The sequence below is a fragment of the Montipora foliosa genome, chromosome 4 (assembly GCF_036669935.1).
Source record: "Montipora foliosa isolate CH-2021 chromosome 4, ASM3666993v2, whole genome shotgun sequence".
Classification (NCBI taxonomy): Eukaryota; Metazoa; Cnidaria; class Anthozoa; order Scleractinia; family Acroporidae; genus Montipora; species Montipora foliosa.
In genome coordinates, this window is record NC_090872.1 from 19,228,833 (window position 1) to 19,240,079 (window position 11,247).

Consider the following 11,247-nt stretch of genomic DNA (forward strand, 5'->3'; position numbering starts at 1 on the left):
GGGAATCAATGAAGGTCAGAACATTTTCTCTAAACGCAGAATAACACGGAAAAAAATCCGTAAAGCATGTAAAAAAGTACTGCCTTGCAAGGGTCAATATGTTTGCCGCAACTTCTCCAAGTTTCAAGTACAACACATTCATGCTTTGGGTTTGCACTGAAAAAACGAAGAAGTCCTTCATGTGTTCTCGAGTATCGTTACGAAACGGGATTTGAATCCCAAACCGTTTGAAACATCGCTGCAAATGTATGGCTGTACGCGGCAACAATTGGCTCTCCCGCAGAAGGCCTTAGGGCTTAAGCATTATTCTTGAAATAATCAGGTTTCAAATTTTTGAGTACTGCAATAATAAAAAAAATATATAATAATAATAATAATAATAATAATAATAATAATAATAATAATAATTAGGAACAGCAAGGATTCTGAGAAAGGTGCTTGATATATAATCTAAGAAGAAGAGATCTTGTGGAACACTTGGTCATAGGTTATGACCCGTTTTCTCAGGTTTTTATAGCGGTAAAGATCAGCCTGTTAAGGTGGAAATAATAATAATAATAATAATAATAATAATAATAATAATAATCTTTTATTGACTCACACTTAGAAATATTACAAGAAAAAAAATGTTATAAACATTAAAAATTTACAACAGGGTAACAAGGAATGGCAATTAATTATTTGGAGCCTAGAGGCTAAAGGAACCCTCAGGTCTTCGAGTTAGCCCCTAATACTCTTAAGTTCATCTTAATAAAAAAAGAGAGAGACAAGGGGAGAAGAACTATAGCATAATTGACTGAGTTGTAGTTAATAAAATTTCTATTCAGGTTACTTTCGAGTATTGTTCTGACAGCAAATTGCGTTTGATTTCTTTGGAAAAGGAAAATATAGTGAGGTCTTTCACGTGATGAGGAATATGGCGCCAGAGATCTATTGCCTGAAACGAGAACATTTTTTTACCCACGTTGTTTCGAGGACGCGGCTTGCAGAGGATTTGCTTAGATGCATATCTTGAATAGCATGTATGATGGCTGCTAGCATATTGAAAAAGATTATCAAACACGTTTGGCAGAAGTCCTTTATGCCACAAATGGGTAAATCTTAGAGTGCGAAAACGGTTTTGGAATATCTTGAAGATTTAGGTAAGGGATAGCACTTTCTATGAAGCGTCCAGATGTCATTCCAAAAGACATTAATCGTAGGAATTTGTAGTTTGTTTGGTTTGTAATTGTTGTAGGTGCGTTTTATAAGCACTGCCCAAAGCTATTACAGCATATTATAAATAGGGGTATACAAGCCTATAATAGATTTGTTTGAGTTGATAAATAAAAAGGTCATGCCTTAATTTTGAAGCAATGCCAGTATTGCGCGAGATACGCGAGCAAATATAAGTAAATAAGTAAATATTGCATTACCTTTTTCCTCTGTACTCCACACAGCTCGAAAACCTTTAGACGTTTCGCTCTTGTCCGAGTTAAATACAACTGATAGATTCTGTCCAGATGATTTGATAATGTCGCCACTATGATTTCCACAAAGTCTATTTCCGATCAGGTTATCTTTATTTGTGATATCTTTTCCATTGTAAAATTCCATGTAATCGTAGAAACATTTCTTATCCTCCTCCAGTTGAAATTCCTTCAGGGTTAATTTCACGGTGTGGTTGACAGGTGCAGAGAGGAACCAAACACAATTTACCCCCGTTGAATAGTTTCTGGGGAAACGTGGCGAAGTGATTTCACCTTTTGTTTCATTAAAGGTACAATCTGTGATACAAAGGAAGAGACATTTTAGAGGGAAGCTGTTTGGGTAATGTTTGCGGGAATGTTAAAATAGTATACCGAATAGGGTTCTACGTCGGGCGGATCATGCAGATCTAGCGGATCGATTTGCATCACTGCTTAGGAACACAGACATAGGGGGTATAGAATGACGCTATGAAAGAAAAGTATAGTGCACGATGTATTTGTCAGGCAGGGCTTTGACTTGTTTAAATCTGAGTTGTCAAATCAACGCGCGCTCAAACTTATCAGTGAACAAGACGACAATAGTCGTTCACGTGGGATGCACAAGTTCATGCAAGCAGTAAAGTCAGAGAGTTTAAACGCAGAAACACTTTATTCAGGAAGAAATATGCAGATTGGGGAAACTGTTATCTGAAGTCTGAAGATCCAAAAGACCAAGGCAGATAACATCGTCTTGGATCTACATTATTCTCCTTATCGTAAAAAGCCACATTCACATTTTTTCGAATATTTTCAGAGTTGTATAAACACAAAGTGTTTCAACTTCGTCTTGTAAACCATTTTGGAGCTTCTCGAAGGCGTCAGTGTGGCCCAGTGCTTAGGGCGCTTGCCTTGAGATCCGGAGATCCCGGGTTCAAGACTCGCTCTTACCACTCGTTGAATTTGATCCTGGTAGTCCCTGGTTCAACTTCCCAGCTGCACTTGTAAATAGCCAACTGGTTTGCCTCCGGCCAGTTGAGGTTCTTAACAGTTGTTGTTATTGTTCTGTTCTGTTGTTTCGTTGTGTTTCATTGTCCCTGAAAAGCCCCATTGGGGAGCAGTCAATTGAGTATGTATTGTATTGTATTATTGTAAGTTGTTGTGGTGTGACTATGGACATGGTTCGTGCATGGAGATGGTTATGAAATTCGACAAGTCTTTTTGTTTCATGTTTTTGTCTGTATTTTTACCCTTAACAGGGCATAAAATACAGTTTTTTTTACGGCATTTTTTTAGTTCCGGTTCGATGACACTATGGCGTCAAGTTAGTTTAATGTGATTGGTCATCGGGATCCTTCGAGAATCTCTTTCACGGGAAATTCATTCTAAAAATAAATCGCTCTTTGAAAACGCCGTGACAAGAAAAAAGCGCTGTTGTTCGTTTCTACTCACGGACTCCTGCACATCACATATAGCAAACTATCCCCCATATGCACCCACGTGACCCCCCTGCCCGAACAAGATGAGGGGGCTAAGGAAGGAGGGGGGGGGGGGGGGAGAAGTGATATCGTGCACTTGAATGTCACCTAAGAGAAGAGTGGACCAATCGGCTATGTTTAAAATAATTTATTTAGACAATTTCCACCACGTCAACTGTTTAATTTAAAATAAATTCTTACTGCATTTCCTGGTTTCTGTAGAAGGACCGTAACACCGTACTCCGTGTTGAGCGCCCTCACAGCTTCGGTTTCTATGAACGTCATAATTCCTATCACATTGAGACCAGGTCGTCCATTCCGAATAATAACCATCGACTGAAAGACAAATACCGTGGAATTTAAAGAAAATTCGCATTTACAATACTGTACCCAAGCGAGCATGGAGGCTTTTTGCCGGTACGTGGAAAATCAATTTCAGGCCTCATCCACGCCAAAGCGTTTTGGAAAACGCTACCATTTTGGAGTGTTTTAGCCTCGTTTGATCTCCATATTAAAACGCGTGAATATGCCAGCGAAAAACCTATTGTTATTGCGCACACGTTGTGCGCATGTCGAGATACTCGGATTTCCTATGGGTAGTACTTATTAACACAGGGATATATTTGCGCGGCTCAAAACTATGTGGAGAAAGCAAAACTTAGCAAGTGCTCTTAGTATCCAAAAGCACAATTGGGGATAACGTTAACCACACATTTTTCGGAGATAATTAAGCTTCAGTTTGGAAAAGAACGTCATACAATGGTTAGGGTGCTTGCCTTGACATCCGGAGATCCCGGGTTCAAGACCCGCTCTTACCACTCGTTGAATTTGATCCTGGTAGTCCCTGGTTCAACTTCCCAGCTGCACTTGTAAATAGCCAACTGGTTTGCCTCCGGCCAGTTGGGATTCTTAACAGTTGTTGTTATTGTTCTGTTCTGTTGTTTCGTTGTGTTTCATTGGCCCTGAAAAGCCCCATTGGGGAGCAGTCAATTGAGTATGTATTGTATTGTATTATTGTAAGTTGTGGTGTGACTATGGACATGGTTAGTACATGGAGATGGTTATGAAATTCGACAAGTCTTTTTGTTTCATGTTTTTGTCTGTATTTTTACCCTTAACAGGGCATAAAATACAGTTTTTTCACGGCATTTTTTTAGTTCCGGTTCGGTGACACTATGGCGTCAAGTTAGTTTAATGTGATTGGTCATCGGGATCCTTCGAGAATCTCTTTCACGGGAAATTCATTCTAAAAATAAATCGCTCTTTGAAAACGCCGTGACAAGAATATAGCGCTGTTGTTCGTTCCTACTCACGGACTCCTGCACATCACATATAGCAAACTATCCCCCATATGCACCCACGTGACCGCCCTGCCCGAACAAGATGAGGGGGCTAAGGAAGGCGGGGGGGGGGGGGGAAGAAGTGATATCCTGCACTTGAATGTCACCTAAGAGAAGAGTGGGCCAATCGGCTATGTTTAAAATAATTTATTTATACAATTTCCACCACGTCAACTGTTTAATTTAAAATAAATTCTTACTGCATTTCCTGGTTTCTGTAGAAGGACCGTAACACTGTCCTCCGTGTTGAGCGCCCTCACAGCTTCGGTTTCTATGAACGTCATAATTCTTATCACATTGAGACCAGGTCGTCCATTCCGAATAATAACCATTGACTGAAAGACAAATTCCGTGGAGTTTAAAGAAAATTCGCATTTACAATACTGTACCCAAGCGAGCATGGAGGCTTTTTGCCGGTACGTGGAAAATCAACTTCAGGCCTCATCCACGCCAAAGCGTTTTGGAAAACGCTACCATTTTGGAGTGTTTTAGCCTCGTTTGATCTCCATGCTAAAACGCGTGAATATGCCAGCGAAAAAACCATTGTTATTGCGCACACGTTGTGCGCATCTCGAGATACTCGAATTTCCTATGGGTAGTACTTATTAACACAGGGATATATTTGCGCGGCTCAAAACTATGTGGAGAAAGCAACACTTAGCAAGTGCTCTTAGTATCCAAAAGCACAATTGGGGATAACATTAACCACACATTTTTCGGAGATAATTAAGCTTCAGTTTGGAAAGAACGTCATACAATGCTTTGTATTTTAAAGCTTTTTACAAATATTGTTCACTAATTATCTTCGAAAAATGCGTACTTACCCCCAAATTTCTTTTTGGATTTCTTTTACACTTGTTAAGGACGGTGCCTAGTATTGTTATTGCGCATACGTTCTGCGCATTTCAAGATACTAGAATTTCCTATCGGTAGTGCTTACTAATGCAGGGATATTTTTGCGTGGTTTACTGACTATGCGGGAAAAGCAGAGCTTAGCAAATGCTCTTGGTATCCAAAAAGAAAATTGGGGGTAACCATGCATTTTTCAGAGATAATTAAGCTTGAATTTGGAAAAGAACTCCACACATCACATTGCTTTGTATTTTAAAGCTTTTTACAAATATTGTTGATTAATTATCTTCCAAAAATGCGTGGTTACTCCCAATTTTGTGCTACAATGGCTCATGAAGAAAGAGTTACGCTAATCATATCAGTAAACTGTACCATTAATCTCAATCTTTGAACAATTAAATTTCAACTCCACGAAGTCAGTGACCTTTCCTAAATCTTTTCGGGTGGCCTTGCTAGAACGGTCGGGGATGACGGCTTTCCTTTCCCCAATGCAGTTGAACTTTTTCATTATTATCACTAAAAAGATAAAACGCCAAGTATCACATTAGTATTAAGAGCACAAGGGGAATTAGCAAACGGTGCCGGGAAATATCAGTTTGAGGTAAAATAACAATGTCCTATTCCGAAGTGTCAGCGCTGCATTAAAGACGCGAAGTCGTCTATGAAAGAAGCCACTTAAAATTGAAATCAAGAAACAAGAATGTTGGCTTTGTAATGCACCATACACTGAACTGCACTCACACCACTGAGCGCGTTTCGCAACAGTCCACACATAATTTCAATCGTGAAAACGCAGTATTATTGATTGAACAAAAGAGTATTAATTACTGTCAATGTTTCAGATCAAAGAATTAATTTTGGTAAGGAATATAGAGTCATACTAATTTGTTTTCCTCCAAAACCAACAGTGTAACGTAAAATAGTTAGGAAGGGGAGGGATTCATGATAGTTTATGTAATCACAGGCAACCCAAGATTGATAAATAGACCGATTAGTGACACAAAACTTGCGAGGAAAGGAAATGAATAATTAAATAAGTCGTGACGATAGGAGCTACTACATAAGAGAAGAATGAGAAGAATATTTTACGACTTATTGTTCACATTTTTGTGCTTTTTAATCACACAAAAATCCTCAGTATTTTTTCCCTTTGCCGGCCTTTATAAAAGTAGTGAGGTTAGCCGTGCGGCCTGTGATGTAATAAATTTTCTTTTCGTACCCAAGCTATCAGTGACGTTGAAGTAGTTAACTGTTGGGTTGGAATCAGTCTTGTTACATTTACGCAACAAAGGCTCCCCAGCATCTATCATCTTTTTCAGTATCTCAATGACATTGACGTCGATCGGGTCGACTCTTTTGGGATCGATCTCGGTGGGAGATTTCTGCTTTAGCTGAAAACACGAAGAAAAAAAAATTAAAACAAACCCTTCCAAATGGTCTGGATAGCACAAGTGTTACTAATATTTTAAAAAAGACAACCACACTTTTGAATTTTCGGAACATGTTTCGATGTTTCAAACATCATCTTCAGCCATAGAGAGTGTAACATTAAAATTTTTTACAAGATAATTCGTATATATATATATAACTATCAATACAATGATTCTTTGTAGATTAAATGTTCGTTACAAGTACGTAAAATTCAAACAAACCAACAATATTATAGAGAACACAACTGACATAACGGTAAAAGTTTAAAAGTGTAATGCTAAACTGACATGATCAACTTGTTTGTTGAGTTCGGGTTTCAACCGCTCAATATGGAAGCTCTCCTTGATTTTGAGTTGATAGAAAGAAGTAGCATTATCAATAATTTTGAAGCAAGAAACATCACAATTATCGTGACAATTTTTAGAAGAACTAAGATGCTTGAAAATATGAGAATTTTTGTCCCGGAAAAGGTGCTCATTTACACGTGTGTAGAAATGCCTGTTGGTTTCACCAACGTAGCGAGCACCACAGCCCGCACAGCTAAATTTGTATACAACACGTGATTTGAGAGAATCCGGAATGAAATCCTTTGGACTAAAAATGTTGCACAGTTTGAATGGAGAGAAAATTACTTTAACATTTAAATCCTTGCAATACTTGTTAATAATAGATGAAATTTTCTTTCTGGTATACGTTGAATAGAAACCGATGTAAGGTAGTTTGTAAAAATGGTAGTTGGATACATCATGTTTAGGGGCTTCTTTTGTAGTAACATTTCTAAGATAACCTTGAACGGACTTGTCAATTAGCCAACTGGGAAACATATTACGTTTCAAAATAGTAGTTAGAGTATTGATATCGTTTTGAAAACCCTGAGTAGTGTTGTTAATTTTATATGCCCTGTCGATGAGAGTTTTAATTAACCCTAATTTGTACTGAAAGGGAGTAAAACTGAAATAATTTGTAAGTAGACCAGTGTAAGTCTTTTTTCGAAAAACAGACGTGATAAAAGAAAAAAAGAAAAAAAGAAAGAAAAAAAAAAAAAAAAAAAAAAAAAAGACTTACACTGGTCTACTTACAAATTATTTCAGTTTTACTCCCTTTCAGTACAAATTAGGGTTAATTAAAACTCTCATCGACAGGGCATATAAAATTAACAACACTACTCAGGGTTTTCAAAACGATATCAATACTCTAACTACTATTTTGAAACGTAATATGTTTCCCAGTTGGCTAATTGACAAGTCCGTTCAAGGTTATCTTAGAAATGTTACTACAAAAGAAGCCCCTAAACATGATGTATCCAACTACCATTTTTACAAACTACCTTACATCGGTTTCTATTCAACGTATACCAGAAAGAAAATTTCATCTATTATTAACAAGTATTGCAAGGATTTAAATGTTAAAGTAATTTTCTCTCCATTCAAACTGTGCAACATTTTTAGTCCAAAGGATTTCATTCCGGATTCTCTCAAATCACGTGTTGTATACAAATTTAGCTGTGCGGGCTGTGGTGCTCGCTACGTTGGTGAAACCAACAGGCATTTCTACACACGTGTAAATGAGCACCTTTTCCGGGACAAAAATTCTCATATTTTCAAGCATCTTAGTTCTTCTAAAAATTGTCACGATAATTGTGATGTTTCTTGCTTCAAAATTATTGATAATGCTACTTCTTTCTATCAACTCAAAATCAAGGAGAGCTTCCATATTGAGCGGTTGAAACCCGAACTCAACAAACAAGTTGATCATGTCAGTTTAGCATTACACTTTTAAACTTTTACCGTTATGTCAGTTGTGTTCTCTATAATATTGTTGGTTTGTTTGAATTTTACGTACTTGTAACGAACATTTAATCTACAAAGAATCATTGTATTGATAGTTATATATATATATACGAATTATCTTGTAAAAAATTTTAATGTTACACTCTCTATGGCTGAAGATGATGTTTGAAACATCGAAACATGTTCCGAAAATTCAAAAGTGTGGTTGTCTTTTTTAAAACAAACCCGTGTTAACGAGTCAGAAGTTAACTTCTTGGCTTTACTAAAACGACAAATAATTTTAATGATCCCCTCCTTTTTCTCCTCGTGAAAAATATCCGCAGCTATTGTGCAGTTTGATTCCAACTCTGACGTGTATCTTCATCCATTTTCGTTAATACGCAGAAGTTCCCCTTTCTACCGTGAAAAGGTACAACGAAATATTCTCTCATTATCTCAATGACAAGTTCCCTAAGTATGGCATAATCCACTTTTGGTCGTGGGGAGGTTTAAATTGCAAATAATGCAAGTGGTGAATGCGCCTGACTAAGAAAATTGTCATCACCGGTCATGGCAATATAATCATAGCACCAGTACTGGCAAAATACCTCAGAAGCGCCAGATCGAAATGTATGTTCAATTTCCTCAACTGATAGCTGCGGCAAATGCTGTTGATTCTGAAAAAAAAAGTTGATTGGACGAATATTATTTGTTTGCATATTGCAAGTTAGCCAACACTCCAAATTCCAACTTGATCTGGATTAAACTAGAGGGCCACAAGTTAAAAAACTGTGGCGGGTTATTGCGTCTCCTCTCTAAATAAAAGCTACTATTATTATCTGCAGTATACACGTATGGATGCTCTAATGTTAAAAGTACATAGGGCGCAAAGCGTAGCCTATGTCCTCTTACGGAACATAAGTCTCTATATAAAGGAGCGTTTTAAAATAATAAAATACATTCTATATATATATATATATATATATATATATATATATATATATATATATATATATATATATATATATGTCATAACAATAATAATCCTTAAAATCCTAAATCCTAAAATTCTAATTTAAATTTAAATTTAAAAATAAATAAATAAAAAAATCCTTAAAATTTTCTAACACTCTATAATTTCTAAAGTTCGTAAGATTATTTGACGATGGCCTTGAAGGCCCGCGCTATGTTAAGCGAACTTGAGATAATAGCTTTCTGCATCCTTCTGAGAACCTCCCTTCCTCTTGCGCCCACAAGTTTCTTTATTGTTTTCTCTAAATCTTTAGACCAACTGCCTAGCACATCAATCACTACGTTGCACTGTTCCACGACATAGCCAGGGTACTGCTTCCTTAACTCCCAGCGCAGTGGAGCATACTTTTCCGTCTTCTCCCTCTCCTTTTTCCCACGGTTGTCTAACCAGGGGCAACTCATTTCAACTGCCCAGACTCGTTTCCTCCTGTGATCCACAAATCTGACGTCCACTCTGTTGGCCTTGACATAGCTTTGTTCGGCATACACTGGTACATCCCAGTAAGCTTGAGCTTCCGGAGATTCGTACACTGGTTTGGGTCCCACTAACGAGTACCATGGTGGTACTGAGTCCACTAGCTGCAGGTCTTTACACACCTCAAAGAACAACACCTTAAGTGCAGCGTTGTGTCGCTCCAAGTACTTGGACTGTGCTAAAGCAGGACATCCTGCAAGAACATGCGCAAGAGTTTCTGCAGCGCCTCCGCACAACCTACACGTGATCTCTCCTTGTGAAGTTCCTGTTTTGATCTTTGTATACACTCTAGTAGGGGTGAGCTGTTCGTAAAGCTCCAGTACCCCGGTAATCGTGTGGGTGGGTGCTGAGGGCCACTCCCGTAGCCAAGCAAAACACTCATCCATGCTCAGATCTTTGTCGTGCCACCGTGCACACAGAAAGCGACCATGCCACTGCTCGCTCTCAATCTGTTCCTGTAACTTCTCCGTCACAGTCCTCCTCAAATAACCCTTAACTTTCTTCCCTAGAATTTCTGTATCCGGAGCTTGGCGCGGGCTGCATGACGGTTTCGGATAGTTCAAAGTCAAACCCGTGTCCAGCTCCTCCGCGTACTTGCATGCCTCCTTAACCAACGAAGTGAATCCCTTCTCACTCACCCTCTCTTCAAACTTCTGAACTAACCTCATGGTAGGATCTGTATTCTCATACAGCTTAATTGCAGATTTGATTTTTGTTAGCTTGTATTCTTGCTCAATTGCGCGTAGGCCACGCCCACCCTTGTCCCTGGGTAGATACAACATAGCCGTCGAACTTAGCGGATGCTTCCCTCCGTTCTCACATATTATCTTTCTCGCCTCTCTGTCGATCACTCTAAGCTCTGTAATAGGCCAATGCTGAGTCCACATCAAATAGGAGAGGACTGGAAGAGCAAACTGGTTACTTGCAGTCACACGGTTGGAATCAGACAGGGGGCTACTCCAAATTAATGACAACCTTTGCAGGTACACCTTTGCCGCACATTCCAATGCCAGCTTCTCATCCTGCATCACAGTCTCTCTCACCCCTAGAAACTTGTAAGTAGAACTCGCGTCCAAGCTTTCCACGACCCCCTCGTGACCTAACCTCACACCTGCTGCATCATGCACTTGAGCCCCTTTCCTCACATGAATCACATTGCACTTCTTAGGATTCCATGTTAGTCCAATGTCCTCCATGGCGGCACTGGTAGATTTTAAAACTCTGTTGAGCTTAGGTTCAGAGGACGCAAAAACTTTCAGATCATCAATATACATTAAATAGGATACCTTGGCACTTATAGGCTTAGACAACTTATATCCCTCAGTAGCTTCCAGTGACCAGGCTATTGGATTTAAACATAGCGTAAAGAGGCGCGGACAGAGTGAGTCAAGAAGACTTTATTATTATTATTATTATTATTATTAT

The 11,247-nt window shown here is 38.6% G+C and overlaps 1 protein-coding gene across 3 annotated transcripts in view; it reads right to left on the minus strand.

Annotated features, from left to right (window-relative positions):
- Nucleotides 1-11,247, minus strand: part of LOC138000172 (adhesion G protein-coupled receptor B3-like) — a 35,060-nt gene that overhangs the window by 16,265 nt on the left and 7,548 nt on the right. For 2 of the 3 annotated variants that reach the window (XM_068846389.1, XM_068846390.1), the window contains exons 4-9: nucleotides 8,924-8,992; nucleotides 6,335-6,506; nucleotides 5,488-5,631; nucleotides 4,464-4,598; nucleotides 3,125-3,259; nucleotides 1,416-1,766 (exon numbers count right to left, since the gene is read on the minus strand). In XM_068846389.1, the coding sequence (XP_068702490.1) occupies nucleotides 1,416-1,766; nucleotides 3,125-3,259; nucleotides 4,464-4,598; nucleotides 5,488-5,631; nucleotides 6,335-6,506; nucleotides 8,924-8,992 (1,006 nt within the window). The remainder of the gene's footprint in view (nucleotides 1-1,415; nucleotides 1,767-3,124; nucleotides 3,260-4,463; nucleotides 4,599-5,487; nucleotides 5,632-6,334; nucleotides 6,507-8,923; nucleotides 8,993-11,247) is intronic. The other variant, XM_068846391.1, reaches the window with a different exon arrangement.